This window comes from Mobula birostris, chromosome 2, assembly GCF_030028105.1.
Source record: "Mobula birostris isolate sMobBir1 chromosome 2, sMobBir1.hap1, whole genome shotgun sequence".
Classification (NCBI taxonomy): Eukaryota; Metazoa; Chordata; class Chondrichthyes; order Myliobatiformes; family Myliobatidae; genus Mobula; species Mobula birostris.
Window position 1 is genome coordinate 73,406,071 of NC_092371.1, and position 17,772 is coordinate 73,423,842.

Sequence of the window (17,772 nt, forward strand, 5' to 3'; positions counted from 1 at the left end):
ATTAGTTTCTGTGTGCTATGTGTGTTTGGAATGGCTAAGTTGTTTTTGTTCGTTTATCTTGTATTATTATATCTGGACGGTTATCTGTAAAAACTGATCGGTCATAATACAATTTGTGGCTCTCTGATTCAAAAACTGGATCAGGCTTGTATTTATGGTAAGGTGTGATTTCATGCTGGAACAATGAGCTGTTAGGGGAACTTGGTGGGTTAGACAGAGTCTCCAGAGAGAAACAGAGAGTTGATAATTAGATTTGAGCCTTCTCACCCAGATCCACTCTTTCAACCAGTCCCGATGAATGGTCTCAATCTTCAAAACAGCCACTGTCCATCTCCCTCCACAGATACTGCCTGACCTACTGAGTTCTTCCACCATAATCCCTGTCTCCATCGCAGGCTCACCAGGTCTTTGATACAAAAAAAAAGATTTTTTTTAAATTTCATAAAAATTTTTATTTTTATTCCATTTTTATAAACTAAATAACTCATTAAAATGCAGACACATTTAAAACTTATTTAAGTCACATCAGATAATAGGGTCTACTTAGCAGTCACTTCTTCCCTTGCCCAATACCTAGACTTCATTCATCCTTTCTAAAACAGATCATCTGATCATTATCACTGTTTCTGAAACCTTGCTGTCTATAAAGAAGCTGCAGTGTTTCCTACATTTCAACCATGACGATATTTGAAATGCACATAAGTGGCTGTGAAAAGCTTAAGGAACACAAAAGGTGCAAAAAGCCTTAAATTTTCATTTTTTTCCATTTCTGCTCAAAACTTAAGAGCAAAGTAATGGGAAGGACAATTGACACCGCTTGATATTGTAGGCTTCTACCAGTGGCAGACAGCGCAAAATTCAATAGTATATATTCCTAACAAATCAGAATCAGAATCAGATTTATTATCATCGACATAACTCAGAGGCTACTAAGAGTGTGGAATGAGCGGCCACTGGAAGTGGTAGATCCCATCACTCACTGCTGCCATCAGATAGAAGATACAAGTGCCTCAGGACTCCCACCACCAGATTCAAGAACAGTTACTACCCCTTGACCATCAAGCTCTTGAACAAAATGGGATAACTACACTCATCCTATTTCTGGTGTTTCCACAACCGATGATCTCACCTTAAGGATTCTTCATCTTGTTATTTCATGCTTATTATTTGTTGCCGTATATTTATATTTGCAGTTGCACAGCTGGTTGTCCTTTCTGCTCTTGGTCCTTCATTGATCCTGTTTACATTTACCATTTTGTAGGCTTGGGCAAGCTTGTATGGAAGACTGGCAGTTGCCCATGCTGCAAGTTTCCCCTCTCCACGCCACCGATGTTGTCCAAGGGAAGGGCACTAGGACTCATACAGCTTGGCACCGGTGTGTCGCAGAGCAATGTGTGATTAAGTGCCTTGCTCAAGGACAGAACACGCTGTCTCAGCTAAGGCTTGAACTAGCGACCTTCAGATCACTAGACCAATGCCTTAACCACTTGGCCACGCGTCAACACATGCATATCCTGATAATAAATTTTACTTTGAAATTTGAACTTTTCGAACTTTGGATGTAGGTACAATTTCAGCATTGAAGAGAGATTTGGCTTACATGGGTGGGAGGAATACGGAGGATTGGAGAATACGGAGAATACAGTACTGGTGCAGGTCGATGAGACGAGGCAGATTTATGGCTCAGCATGGACTAGGTAGACCAAAGAGCCTGTTTCTCTAATTGTGCCACAGTACACAAAGGGATTCTGCAGATGATGAGGAAAAAATTATAATTAGAAAGGCTCACATAGTGCACAAAATTGGCAGAAAGATGTGTATGATTTAATAAAGAAACAGAGTACATCACATTGCGTTACCATCAAATGGTGTTGGGATTCATTGGGCTGGGAGGGATTTCATGCAGAGTGAGATTGATTCAACATTTCGAAGAAATCATGGTGTAATAAGACAGTTAGAGCGATGACTATACACATATACAATGTGTATTACAAATGTCAGTCTCTTTATAATGGAGGAATATTGCAACATCATATTTATGTGAACTGAAATATCACACCTATAATTATGTTTGTCTCTGACAGAAACATAACAGCCATGCAAATCTGCTGGCCACTCATTACTCATACCAGAATTTCACTTTGAGTTATCCACGCCATGAGCTGTGGTGCATCTTACCTAATGCCGATTGCTTGACGATGAATGTTCCACAGCTGCCGATGATTTAAGCACAATCCTTTTCTAAGGTGAAGAATTTATTCTGTAAGCTTTGCCAGCTGCTTAACAACCGCATGTCAAACATTCAGGAAGAATGTGGGGCTTTTCATTAACACAAGAGATTCTGCAGATGCTGAAAATCCAGGGCAACACACACACACACACACACACACACACACACACACATACTGCTTGAGGAACTCGGCAAGTCAGGCAGCATTTTTGGAGGGGAATAAACAGTTGACATTCCGGACTGATGAAGGCTGTCAGCATGAAACATCAACAGTTTATCTCACTCTGTAGATGCTGCCTGAGTTGCTGAGTTCATCCAGCATTTGTGTTTGTGTTGCTCAGGGCTTCTTATTGCTCTGTGAACGTCATTTCCAGTGGTTTATCAATAAAGGAAGAAATACTAACGAGAAGAGTTCAATTCTTATTCCCTCCTTCAATAACAATATTACAACAATTCCCTCATCCAAGAGGACCACAATCTTGTCTTAGGGTCTGGAGGCTTGCATTCCTCAATAACCCAAAGAGCAATGCTGGCTGGAGTCAGGGCTTTCTGCTTTGGCTCTTGGTAGGGTAACCCATGCCAAACCAAGTCAAAGAGTAGAGGCCAGACTAAGAGTGGTCCACCGGTCCTCCAGGTTCAGGGATTCAGCTCAGGGCTAACAACCTTGATTGGGAAAACAAAATTGTTATAGAAACGGCAATGAAGAATCCTTCTAATTTTGAATGCAACGGTATTCCTGAGTCTCCACCTGGGACTTGCATGAAAACCGAGAGAAAGCTGCTGACGTGATGAAGGAAGCCCTGAACACCACTAGAGATGGAGGACCTTCAGTGCTTCCCTAAATGCCAGTGGCATAATGGGCAGTAAGTAACAACTCCATGTTATGCATCCACCCCTTCTGAAAGTATTGCCATCTCACTGGATTATTTTTCTGGGCTGATTTTGTACATTCTGTCACCTTCCCAGGGGACCAGACCTTCCTACTGAGTGATTTAGCAAAGAGTACTTGGCAAAAGTGTCCCAAATCCAACTTCATAGCAAATCCACTGAAATCAAGTCTCCACACTCAGCCTGGAAGCAGAACTTAACTTGTGTCTGAGCCATCACTGAGTAGTGTGTAAAAGAGATATGTGAATCATTGCAGTGAAATCTTACATTGATCGTGAAGAATGAGGTTGTGCACTGTTTTTAAAATGGATTTCAAAAAATCGCCTTGAACTTTGTTAGCTGACAAAACCTGTACAAAACAGGCTTTGCTGTCAACGCCTTGAAAAATGGCTTCTGGGGGTCTGTTTGCAGAGGTTTTCTTTTACTCTTTACTGAAAGTGAAAATTACAAACAACACAAGAACAGTAACAGATGAATTGCCACAGCCCTGAAGTGTACCTTCTCCTTATTTCTGGCTAAGCCTGAGCTGAGCACTCAGCTTTTGAACACAACAGTAAATGAAGTCATTTTTTTTCTCTCTCCTCCTGCATCTCAGCAGGCTGTTCCTGCTCAGTTTGTTTTGAATCACTCATTCTGATTGAGTCACTAGTGTAGCCTGAATAGGGGGCCGGGGAAAGCTCTTCTGTAATATTTCCTTGACAGGCAGTGCACAAGCCTCCAAAACTCTTTGACTATGTTGGCATTTAAACATGGGATAACAAGAAGCGATGTTGTAGAACAAAGAACGGCAATTTTCAATGCGACCATTCATGTAGTTTTGACAGAGGTAATTCATCATCGCTTTGAATGAAGCCACATTTCCTCTGGTAAAAACAGTCTGGTTAAATTTTTACCTGCCTTCATGAATACTGCTATCAAAGCTGAAAGGGATTATGTTGCCAGCTAAGAAACTCTGGGCGCCTACGTTAGTGATTGTTTTTGAGAGGGGTTACATTCAAAAGCAGCTCGGAGACATCTGTTAGGTGGGAACAAGTGAACTGACTTCTTTTTTAGGATGAAGAGTAATGGCCTATCCCAGAGTCTGGAGCCGCAAAGCTATTCTGTGGGAAGAACCTGGGAGGTGATTGATGGTGTTCCATATTCCTGCTTGGCTTTGGAAATCCCAGCAGGAGCTGTTTGGATGGAGAAAGGGATGATGGACCAGTATGGAGATAGAAACAGCATCTCATTATGCAGTCCTGTCTCCACTTAATGTCTCTCGCTGCTTAAGAGAAACTCAGTGTTCCAGAACAGATTTAACCGATTTTAATTGTTTTATATATATATATATATATATATATATTGCCTAAGACTTTTTCACAGTACTATATATAATTACTGTGATTTCTAGATTTTTTTATTTTATGCATTGCAATATAGTACTAAACAGCAAATTTTATGACATATGGCAGTTATATTATACTTAGTTCTGATTCTGATTTTGTGACTGCGGAAGTTTCCTCTGGGTGCTCCGATTTCCTCCCACACCCCAAAGTTCTATGGGTTGGCAGGTTAGTTGGTCACATGTGAGTAATTGGGCAGCACAGGCCCATTGAGCTGAAGGGCCTGTTGTCGTGCAGTATCTGTAAATAAAAGATGAAAGATTAGGCAGCATCGAGGAGAAGAGAAGCATTTCCTGTCAAACCTCTTCTGGGATAAAGACCCTTCGTCAGGATTTCACTGGCCTGAAAGCTTAACCCTTGGTCCTCTTCCCACAGATGCTGCCTTACCTGCTGAGTTTTTCTAACATTTTCTGTTTCACTTTCAACTTTCCAGCATCTGCAAATCTATGGCTTGCAAGGTATTTAGAAAAAGCTGATCCAATATCACCCACCCGGCACCAACCCAACATTTCTGCCGTGCTAAATTATGAGTTTGTGCTACAAAACTGCCCATTTATTTCCCCACATGACTATCAACGTCAAAGTAAGTTTATTATCTATGGACGTATATGTCACCATTTACTACCTTGAGATTCATTTTCTTACAGGAATTTATGGGAAAATATATAATACAATAGGATTAGTGAAAAACTATACATAAGCAATGAGTGACAAGCAACCAAACTGCAAAAGAAGACAAATCATACAAATTTAAAGAAGTAAATAAATAACATTGACAACATGAGTCTTAGAGTCCTTGAAAGTGAATTAGTACCTGTGGAATCAGTTCAGAGTTGAGGTGAGTGAAGCTAACCACGCAGGTTCAGGAGCCTGATGGTTGAAGGGTAATAAATGTTCCTGAACCTGGTGGTGTGGGATCTAAGGCTCCTATACCTCCTAACAGACTGTAGTAGGAGGAAGAGAGCATGGCCTAGATGGTGGGGGTCCTTCGTGATGGACACTGCTTCCAGGTTTAATATTCTGTTTAATATGTGTTCAATGGTGGTGAGGCTTTTGCCTTTGATAGTTTGTGCTATATCCACCAACCTTTTGTAGGATTTTCAATTCCTGAGCATTGGTGTTTCCATACCAGGCTGTGATGCAAGCAGTCAGGGTACTTTCCACAGTGCATCTATAGAGGTTTGTCATAGTTTTAGATGACATGTCAAATCTATGCAAACTTCTAAGAAAGTAGAGGCGCTATCATGCTTTCTTTGTAATGACACTTACATTCTGGTCCCAGGATAGATCCTCTGATGTGATAATGTCAAGGAATTTAAAGTTACTGACCCTCTCCACCTCCAATCCCTGAATGAAGGCTGGCTGATGGACGACAGCAGAATGACAAGGCAATATTTGTGTGTGAGTGAATGCTCATGTGTAAGGACAGTGAAATGGGTCGATTGTATCAAATCAAATCAGCGAGGATTGTTTGGGGCAGCCCAGAAGTGTCACGTGCCACTGGCACCAACTCTCCAGGAGGACCACTACCTTGTCGTGGTTTGGAGGCTTGCATGCCTCAGTGCATTGGAGAGCAATTTTGGCTGGAGCCAAGGCTTTCTGCTTTGGCTCCTGGTAGGGTCATCCATGCCAAACAGGTCAAAGGGTAGAGGCCAGACCAAGAGTCCTCCATCGGTCCTCCAGGTTCGGGGGTTCAGCTCAAGGCCAACAGCCCTGACTGGTAAAACAAAATTGTTACAGAAACAGCAATGAAGAATCCTTCTATATCTGAGCATGATGGTATTCCTGAGTCTCCAGCCCTGAAGGCAATTGCGCTAACCGCTATGCTTCCATGCTAGCCTCTTTTTCCCGACTTTGATTGTCACTTCGCCAGAAGCAGCTTCTGATGCTGAGTTCTAATCTATAGGTTCATGATCTCCTTACAAACCATGACCCACTTTTATTTATCTGCTTACTTTACTGTTGATGTTAAACAGAGGAAAGAACTTCCTCTGTACAGGGTAAATGTCTTTGGCCTTTATTACAAAAGATCTGTGGTCTATTGGCTCACCACACACTGTTGAACTATTCTTTGGTGAACAACTTTTGCCGTCAATAATCTTCAAGACTAGGGGTTCCCAACCTGGAGTCCATGGCATAAAAAGTTGGTTGACGGTGGAGGTCCATGGCATAAAAAATTTGGGACCGCTGTTGTAGATGATCACGCGCCTCTTACAGTCCAATTTCAAAATCTTGCTCAGAACAATGACTGGTCCGCGCAGCTGTAAAAAAAATTTAGAGGGAAAATTGCTTGTGACAGTAGTAAACCTATTAAATATTTCTTAAAATTATTAAATACTAATTACTGCCTCATTCCTCACCACTTTATTTTGGCCGCCCCTTCTGTACATCACTCGTCCTGATGGAAGGACTTGACTCAAAATGTTTGCCTCCACAGATGCTGCCTGACCTGCAGAGTTCCTCCAGCAATTTGTATGGTTTTTTTTTGTCCTGCTATTCTTGGCCAGGGCTTCAGCTGTTCAATCCTTAGGCTCTGGAATTCCCTCCCTAAAGCTAGCGCCTCTCCATCTATTGCTGTTTTAAAATGTTCCTTGAAACCCACAGTAGTCCGGGCCAAATGCATCACTAGTATACGAGTGTGTACTGTAATTAACGAGCTTCTTGTTCACACATTGAATTTAAATCCTGCAATTTAACTTTACTATGTTCAGGGTGATGAGACCATGTTGCTAGACCATAACATAACATAACAAAGATAGACATCAAGCAGAATTGGGCACAATTCGGCTTGTAGGGCAACCGGTGACGTAGGGGTTAGCATAATGCTTTACAGTACAGGTGATCAGGGTTCAATTCCCGCTGCTGTCTGTAAGGAGTTTTTCAGTTCTCCCCTTGACCGCGTAGGTTTCCTCTGGGTGCTCCGGTTTCCACCCACTGTCCGAAGACATATCGGTTGGTAGGTAAATTGGTCTTTGTAAATTGTCCTGTGATTAGGCTAGGATTAATTCAGGTGTTTCTGGGCAGTGGGGCTCGAAGGGCCAGAAAGACCCGATCCACACTGTATCTCAATAAATAAATATTTATCTGCTCCACCATTCCATCGTGACTGATCCATTGTATCAGTTCACTTGTTGACACTGCTGGTTTTCTTGGGTAACAGCATGGCCTGGATATTGGGCAGCACCCAGCCCTGAGCGATGGTCACCGCTCTCAACAGTTTGTTGAGTTTCATGTCATTGTTAACGGCCAACTGCAGGTGCCTGGGGATGATGTAGTACTTCTTGTTGTCCCGGGCCATGTTGCTGGCCAACGCAAGCATTTCAACCATCGGATACTCAAGAACAGCAGCCAGATAGGCCAGGGCTCCAGCACCCACCCACTCCACATAGTTTCCCTTTCTCGGGAGCCTGTGGACACGGCCCACACACGGAAACTGCAGACCAACCCAGGATGAGCAAGATTTGGGCTTGGAACGAGCTTTGCTGCTGGTTTTCCCTTGGCCAGTCATTTCCATGGTCTCACAGATTGTTTCACAGAGAAATTATCGGCAGCGTGATTGAAGATAGGATGCAATTAATATTGCCTACAAGGCTTCATTGTCCAGTGCAGACTTGGCTAAATGTTCTTTGAACTCCCTTTGCTCGCTGTAATGATCTCCCCCCTTCCTTCTCCTCCCCACCTCAATCCTTCAGCAACTGTTTCGCCCAGGAGGGGAAGCAGGTTAGAAGTTTACTGGTATTTCTGTACCAGTCAAGATTTGGAAGCATGCTCCAGCGGGCAGCTGTGACAGGTGCAGACTGTATTCATGTCTGGGCTAGGCTGCCACACCCTTTCTTTAGGCAAAAATCACAGGAAGGGAAGAAATACCCTGATGCAGGATTAGCCAAGAGATGGTTATCACTCACAATATTTATGTTTTATGCTTTTGAGGATTCAATTTCACAATTAAATGGAAGCCACCAAATTGCTTAATACTTTTCAAAGAAAACCTGTCCTTTTTATGTTCTGAGAAAACCATTCTTGTGTCTTGTCAAAGAACAAAAAAATTCAGAGGGATGAGTAATTCATCCAGCATGGTGCAATCATTAAGCTCGATTTTGTTCTAAATGCAGTTTGCTTGCTTTCATTATTTGCGTGATTTGTTTTACTCTCTCTCTGTGCATTTGACCTTTGTCGGTCTTCTTCCTTATCTGGTATCTTTATTTTGTGGCTACCTGTAAGGAGACAAATCTCAAGTTTGTATAATGTATACGTACTTTGATAATAAATGTACTTTTAACTTTGAACTTTGCTTGGATCCATTCTCAGATGTAACCCAAGCGTGAGAATGGCTCAGGATCCTTGGCCAACTTAAATTCACATTAAATATGAGGCAGAAGGTGCTGTATCATCCCTCTCATTACAGTCACAAGTAAAATATGTTTCTGTACTAGTCCTATTGGGTTGCAAGGTGTAGATACATCTCCACCAAAGGAGGTGTAAGGCACTCCTTCCCTCCATTGGTAGGTTATCCTTGGGCAAGGCATAGCACCTGCTTAGTACCCCCAAACTAGGTCATGTGAAGCTGGTGCATATCACAAGTCCTGGTTATGCGACCACTGGCGCCAGGTGGACAATCTCTGAAGAGTATTGATAATGGCCGGGGTCACCCATCCTGTAAAGACACTGCCCAGAAGATGGCAATGGCAAATTACTTCTGCAGAAAAATTTGCCCAGAACAATCATGGTCGTGGGGCCATGATCACCCAAATCGTACGACATGGCACGTAATGATGCTGATGATACCAGTCCTTTACCCGACACAGACTATGAAACGTTATCATTTCTTAGCTCTAATTATACTTAACATGACCCCATCATTCTCTGCTGGGGAATGTGCACACGTCCTCATACGTTCTTTTATTTTGCTGTTGAGTCTTAAAATGAACACCAGTCTCACCCACTGACTAACACAGCTCAATGTATTTAATGTAAGCTTCAATAGAATTAAGAATCAACCTTATTTGCCATATACATTTATATGTATTAGGAATTTGCTAAGGTGTTGTTACAGATAATGTTCTTTGCATAATCCCTTGATAAATCAGTCATTGCCCACAACCCTCCATTTTTTTCATCCCTGTCCTATCTAGGAATCTCTTACAAAAAGGGATGAGCAGACTCTAATTTCTAAGGAAGCTGAGGTCCTTCAATTTGTGCAGCAGGACGAAGGAGATCTTTTTTCCAGTCTGTTGTAGCGAGAGCAGTCTTCTTTGCTGCCATATGTTGGGGTAGCAACATCAATACTGGCAATGCAAAAAGTCTAAATAAACTCATGAAAAAGGTTGAATCTGTCCTTGGCTACAACCCAGACTCTTTTGAGGTCATGTAACAAACTGTTATCCATTATGGACAATCAGGCATATCCATGTCCATGACCAACTGAATGACCAGCAGAGCACCCTTCGAACACCCTAAATGCACCTACCTTAAAAGGACGTCCGTTGGTATTGGCCATTGATGCTCTGCGAAAAAGTTGCTGGCTGGCCACTCTATCGATGCCTCTTATCATCTTGCACACCTCTATCAAGTCACCTCTCACCCTTTTTCTCTCTGAAGAGAAAATCCCTTGCTTTGTTTTCTTTCCTCATAAGGCATGCTCTTTAATCCAGGAAGCATTGTGGTAAATCTCCTCTGCACCCCCTCTAAATCTTCCACATCTTTTCATATAATTAAGTGAACAGAACTGAACACAATATTCCAAGTGTGGTCTGAGCAGGGTTTTATAGAGCTGCAACATTATCTTGCAGCTCCTGAGCTCAATCTCTCAAATAAAGAAGGCCAACACACCATACTCCTTCTGAACAATCTTGAAATGGTACAAAGGTCTGAGTCTAATGGAAAAATTATATCTCTCCAGTAATACCCTCCTACATATGAGAGTACATACCCTTGAGATCAAAGGTAACTAACTGACACAATACAATTTCAATAGATACAATGATATCATTTCCTTCAATATTTTGGGTTGACAATGCTTCCTTTGAATTAGATATCTACAGTGACAAATGCCTCTAAATGTTCAAACACCTTTGTCACAAATAATTCACATAAATAGTCCAAAAGCTTCAGGGGGCAGAATTCCCACACACCCAAGAATATTGTTGTCAGAGCTGTCTCTGAGGACACAAATATGATAAGTACACAAAAACTATTGATTGCCTATGCCTGTGACCATGTTTGATATGCTAAGTGCCAACATCTATCTGGTCTGCTAGTTTGCACTAAAATCACAATGGTGGAAATAATTTAGCCATGTTGCCTGATTTGATACAAGCCAATTAGCACAATCCCATTGTTTTAACGTTTGGATTTTACATATGCAATCTCTTAGTCTGCAGAGCAGCCTGCGCTTTTAGCTTCAATTTACTGCTTGCAATTACCAAAAAAAACTGAAGACCAATTACAAGCTTCCCGAACTTATTTACATTTACAATAAAACTGAGGCCTGATTCTTGTTTGAATTAATATCTGCTAAATTCACATAACTCCAGGTTACTCCCTAACAGACCTCCTTCTTGCCCCCTGGACAGAAATCTGTACCAGGCAGGCCAAACTTTAAGGAGGATCTGATGAAGTGGGGCGGTGAAAATACCCTTCTCTTCAGATCCCTACCCCAATTATTCAGCTATCAGATCCCTACGTGTACCTACATTAGATCTACGCAATCTAACATCCCTAAATAGCTATCTGCAAGACTCCGCAGAGATGTCAATAAAACGTCCCAGAAATCTAATCGCATCCTCTTTGCCCCTTCAATCTCTGATAGCCAGAACTATCAGTAGTGGCTGTCAGCAGTTATTCTGTGGGCAGGGTCATAGCAAGATAACTTTGTTTCAGGTTTACAGGCAACAGTTCACATTCCATGCCATGACAGAAGTTTATCAGAATGATCTTGACAACCAGTCTTTTTGATCAATCTACACGAGTGTTTGGGATGGTCTATATTCAATTAGCTGCAAGGACCTTGCCCTGGTGGCACCTCCTCCTGGACTTTCCTTTCAATTGCTGGCCCAACCACTGAAAGGGCCCAGCTTATTTTTGTTCACTCCCATTCAGCTGGGATGGCTGCCTTCCGAATCTGTGTGCGATTTCTTCTCCCTTTCTTGGTCTGCCTTCCATCAAGTTTGTGAAACCTGATGTTTCCGCCTTAACTTGGATCCCTTCCCATCTATTTTCTGTAAATATCTTTCTAATCTGATTAATACAACTAATCATCTGCCTCCCAGAACCAGCCTGCTTTACAAAGTATAGTTACTGTTATACCTTAAAATTCGTTCACAGTTCACTGACACGCTCTCTCTGTCTTGGGCATTTGCATTTGCATACTCTTTCATCTGTGGGTCTGTATCTATCAGGAGTGGTCAGATGTGACACAGCAGGCTGGTGTACATCACTTAGCTTCTCTGTAATGACACAGATAATGGGTGGACTTAATCCCTTGTTCTGTCTGTCGGGGCGACAGGAAGATGAGTATTTTGGTTTAACTTGAATCCAGTGTTTTCATTGGCTGCCTCACCGGGTCTATACACAAACACAGGTGTCATTTGTCTGGAGTATCACCAGTGGTCCTATCCACCTAAAGCCTAATTCTCGTTTGAATTAATATCTCCTATATTCACATGTTCAGAATACTCCCTAACACCCTGCTGTATATCTCTTAATTATCTTAATTAACCTGTCACTCTCCGCCCTAAGTATATTCACTGACTGAACCTCTGGGTAACCCTTTGGTGTAGAGAACTCAAAAGTTTCATTATCTTTCTGGGTGTAAAAACTTCTTCTTACCTATAACCCAAATGGTCAAACATTTACTTTAAGATCGGGATCCCTGGTTTTCAATGCACAAGTCAGAGAAATATCAGTCCCACATCTATTCTGTTAGACCCTATCAGAATTTTGTACCTTTCCATGTCGTTCTTAACTCAACGATATCGACACAGTCAATAGACAATAGACAATAGACAATAGGTGCTGGAGTAGGTCATTCAGCCCTTCAGGCCAGCACCACCATTCATTGTGATCATGGCTGATCATCCACAATCAGTACCCTTTTCCTGCCTTCTCCTCATATCCCTTGACTCCGCTATTTTTAAGAGCCCTATCTAACTCTTTCTTGAAAGAATCCAGAGAATTAGCCTTCACTGCCTTCTGAGGCAGAGCATTCCACAGAACCACAACCCTCTATGTGAAAAAGTTTTTCCTCAACTCCATTCTAAATAGTCTACCCCTTATTCTTAAACTGTGGCCTCTGGTACTGGACTCGCCCAACATTGGGAACATGTTTCCTGCCTCTAGCATGTCCAATCCCTTAATAATCTTATATGTTTCAATCAGATCCCCTCTCATCCTTCTAAATTCCAGTGTATACAAGCCCAGTCGCTCCAATATTTCAACATATGACAGTCCCACCATCCCAGGAATTAACCTCGTGAACCTACGCTACACTCCCTCAATAGCTAGAATGTCCTTCCTCAAATTTGGAGACCAAAACTGTATACAATACTCCAGGTGTGGTCTCACCAGGGCCCTGTACAACTACAGAAGGACCTCTTTGCTCCTATACTCAACTTCTCTTGTTATGAAGGCCAACATGCGATTAGCTTTCTTCATTGCCTGCTGTACCTGCATGCTTACTTTCAGTGACTGATGTACAGGGACACCTAGGTCTCGTTGTACTTCCCCTTTTCCTAACTTGACAGCTTTCAGATAGTAATCTGCCTTCCTGATCTTGCCACCAAAGTGGATAACCTCACATTTATCCACATTAAACTGCATCTGTCAAGCATCTGCCCACTCACCCAACCTGTCCAAGTCACCCTGCATTCTTATAACATCCTCCTCACCTTTCACACTGCCACCCAGCTTTGTGTCATCTGCAAATTTGCTAATGGTACTTTTAATCCTTTCACCTAAATCATTAATGTATATTGTAAATAGCTGCAGTCCCAGCACCAAGCCTTGCGGTACCCCACTAGTCACTGCCTGCTATTCCGAAAAGGACCCGTCAATCTCTACTCTTTGTTTCCTGTCTGCCAACCAACTTTCTATCCATGTCAGTACCCCTAATACCATTTTCTCTAATTTTGCCCACTAATCTCTTATGTAGGACCTTATCAAAGGCTTTCTGAAAGTCCAGGTACACTACATCCACTGGCTTTCCCATGTCCATTTTCATAGTTACATTCTCAAAAAATTCCAGAAGATTAGTCAACCTATCCTGCTACTGCTATCCACATATGCCACTATTTCATCTCTTATAATTGATTCCAGTCCATATAGAACCCACCATCCAGACCATGCTCTCTTCTCACTCTGATGATTGGGAAGGAGATACAGGAGCCTTAGGTCCCACACCATCAGGTTCAGGAACAGTTATTACCCTACAATCATCAGGCTCCTGAACCAACATGGAAAACTTCACTCACCTCAACACTGAACTGATTCCACACCTCCACTCACTTTCAAGATCCCTACAACTTACTGTCTCAGGATTATTTATTTGTTTAAACATTTGTACAATTTGTCTTTTTGGGGGGACTGCTTTTTCGAGCGTCCCTGCCCCATCTGCCTAAAGTGGAACTTCCTGGTGGCAAAACATTTTTACTCCCATTCTGACATGTCAGTCCACGGCCTCTTCTTGTGCCATGATGAGGCCACCCTCAGGATGGAAGAGCAACACCTTGTATTCCATCTGGGTAACCTCCAACCTGATGGCATGAACATCGATTCCTCCTTCTCCTCACCCCATGTTTTTATTCTGGCATCTTCCCACTTCCTTTCCCGTCCTGAAGAAGTGTCTCAGCCCAAAACATTGACTGTTTGTTCATTTCCATGGATGCTACCTGACCTGCTGAGTTCCTCCTGTATTTTGTGTATGGTTTTTTTTTTGCACATTGGTTGTTTGTCCAACTTTGTATATAGTTTTTCAAAAATTTTATTATATTTCTTTATTTTCCTGTTAATGCCCAGAAGAAAATGAATCTCTTTCCATAGATGCTGCCTGGCCTGCACTTTGTGTCTTTTCTTTGGATTTCCACCATCTGCATACTTTCTCATGTTTGTGTTAATACAATATACTTTATTCCCTCATCCAAATATTGATATAAATTGTTTTAAGCTCACGCATCAACACTGAACTCTTTAACACCCCAGCAAAATTATCCGCTTCTTAGTGATATCCATTAACAGTTCTCAGTCCCTCCTTCCCATTTCGACTAATTTATCATTCTTACGTTCCTGGATATTTTCACAGTGCTCAAGTTATTCTACAGTCAGAGCCAAATATTTTCCTTTGGCCGGGAGACAAGTACTAGACTGTCATAGCTGTTGCTTTGTTTTAATTATTTGATGATAGCACTGTGGAATGACACCATCAATTATAATGTGACCAGCTCCAAAGAAAGGTATGTTTTACACAAGAGCTCAAATCCCATGAATCAAGCTTTAGCCCATTTTTTAAGACCCGGTTCATCTGCTGCTGAAACATCCCTCCTGCCCTTGTGACCCCAAGAGTCAACCATTCCAGCAGAGACCTGTCTTGCACACTCTGAACTTGAGCACAATTAATCATTGCTGCCTATATCAAGTCTAATTCATCCATCACTCCTTAACTTATTAGCCTGTACAGCTCCAGATCTGGAAGCACTCCTTCCTAGAAATTCATACCATGTTGGTAAAATAAAACTCACTGTATAATAATCATGGTGTATTGTGTTCTATCTGTTAATGTGCTACTGAATCTGGTTTCTTGCTCAGCTCTACCCTGCTGAGCACTGAGTGCTCTTGGTCCTTCAGTCCAAATATTTACCAGTATGTAACCGCACCACTTACTTACTTACTGGCCATTTCACCGCCAGCGTTTAGGGCAGCAAAGAAACCCTTTCAGCTCTGTCTGTCCTTGGCCATCTTCTCTATAGAGTGGTGAATCACTGGAATTTGTTGCCACAGCCAGCTCGGGAGGCCTGTTTCAGGCAGAGGTTGATAGATTCTTAATTAGTGAGGGCATGAAGGGATATGGAGAGAAAGCAGGAGATTGGGGCTGAGGGGGAAAATGGATTAGACATGAAAAAAATTGCAGAGCAGACTCGACGGGCCAAATGGCCTAATTCTGCTCCCATATCTTATAGTCTTATGGTATACAGGTGAAGAAGAGTAAGTGCAACTGATGCAAGAAAATGGGAGGTGATACTTGGAAGAGGTAAAGGATTGACCAAGCTGCAGTAAAGGGAAGGAGGTATGGGTTGTGGGAGATAACAAAGTAAAAGGGTGAAGGGACTGGATGGATTAGAGAAAGCAAAGAATGTAAGTGGGGTGGGTGGAGGGAGTGAACATGAGAAGACAAAGAGGAGTGGTTACAGGAAGTTGGGAAGTTCAAGAAATCATTGTTGATGCCACCAGGCAGGAGATTACCATGGCAGTATATGAGAGGATTCCAACAGTGCAGGAGTCTAGGACCATAAGGCATAGCCTCAGAAAACAAGGATGTCCCTCTAAAACAGAGACCAGGTGGAATTTCGCCACCAGAGGGTAGTGAATCTGTGGAAGTCATCACCGCAGATGGCTGTGAAGGCCAAGTCATTGTTCGGCCGAGGTGCAACAATTGAGGAAGGACATTAAATTTTTAAACTTTTACATTATTACAATTAGAACGGAGTTGAGGAAAAATTTTTTCATACAGAGGGTTGTGGTTCTGTGCACCGCTCTGCCTCAGAAGGCAGTGGAGGCCAATTCTCTGGATTCTTTCAAAAAAGAGTTAGATAGAGCTCTTAAAGATAGCAGAGTGAAGGGATATGGGGAGAAGGCAGGAAAAGGGTACTGATTGTGGATGATCAGCCATGATCACAGTGAATGGTGGTGCTGGCTCGAAGGGCTGAGTGGCCTACTCCTGCATCTATTGTCTATTGTCTATTGGTATATTTAAAGCGGAGGTTCTTATTAGTAAGTGTGTCAAAGGTTACAGGGAGAAAGTAGGAGAGTGGGGTTTAGAGGAATAAAGAAAATCAGTCATTGTGGAATGACAGAGAAGACTCAATTGGCCGAATGGCATAATTCTGTTCCTATGTCTTGTGGTCTAAAGGAAATTGTTTTTAAGATAAGAGGAGGAAAGTTCAAAGGAGTTTTTTTTTTACACAAGGAGTGGTTGATTCCTGGAATGCGCTGCCAGGGAGGGTGACAGAAGCAGACACAATAGTGACATTTAAGAGGCATGACAGGACATGGATCCTGTGCAGGCAGAAAGGATTAAGTGTAATTTAGCATTATAGTTGGTACAGACATTGTGGATCCTTTGCTGTACTGTTCTGTAGTCAAAACACTAGAGGAACTCAGCTAGATAAAGGGTTCAAGTACAGAAATAGATGAAGAGTTTCGACTGGGAGATTGACTGAAAAGTTTCCCTCTGTAGATGCTGCCAGACCTGCTGAGTCCCTCCAATATTTTGTGTGTAGCTCCATGTTTCAGCGCCTGCAGTCTCTTGCAGCTCCTTTATTCTTCCCTGAGGTGAATGCAGTCACTCAGTGCAGGGATGCGTGGTCACATCCACACCCTGACCGGTACAGTGTCATTGCTAGGGATTCACAGTGTTGTGACGTGAATAAAGTCACGAGAGAGACACTGAAGCTAGTGGATGCAGAAGTGTTTTATTCAGTTAAAAAAACGAGCAGCAGGCATCATGTTGAGACACTCTCGGGAGAAGATGCCTGCTCGACCCAATATTACATGATGTTTTTATATACTAAAGATCAAAGGCAGCAGCAGGACAATTCTAAAGTTACAATGTACCTACAATGCTTCCTTTGAATTACATATAGTTTTCAAACACCTTCGAAGCCACATTCTAGACACCCAGAATGAATGTTAATTCCCACCAACTCTGGGCTGCATTCATGCATATGCAGGCTTCTGCTGTCAAATGGAAGTCCATCGTTCAGAGCTGCGTTTTAAATTCAATCGAGAATCCATATTCAAGTCTGAAGACTGTTAAAATTAGTATTTGCTATATACCATAACTCCAGAATATGCCCTAACAACAGCATCTTTTCCATGTGTCGACACCATTGTCCTATAGCCTCACCCATCTCCTCCTGGGTGTTCGTCCATCGTTGACGTCGATGAGGACCTCGACACCATTATGATGATGTCGAGACTAGTGCGTGATTTGGATTTAAGTGAGGGAGAGTTGTGCAGTGTCAGCCTCACTCTCTCTTCCCAATTCCCATCTGGATCCAATGG

The 17,772-nt window shown here is 42.3% G+C and overlaps 1 protein-coding gene across 1 annotated transcript; it reads right to left on the bottom strand.

Annotated features, from left to right (window-relative positions):
* Nucleotides 1-7,624: 7,624 nt before the first annotated feature.
* LOC140208545 (histone H2A-like) lies at nucleotides 7,625-8,008 on the bottom strand. The gene has a single exon (XM_072277291.1). The coding sequence runs from the start codon at nucleotides 8,006-8,008 to the stop codon at nucleotides 7,625-7,627; it is 384 nt and encodes a 127-aa protein (XP_072133392.1).
* Between the last annotated feature and the right edge of the window lie 9,764 nt (nucleotides 8,009-17,772).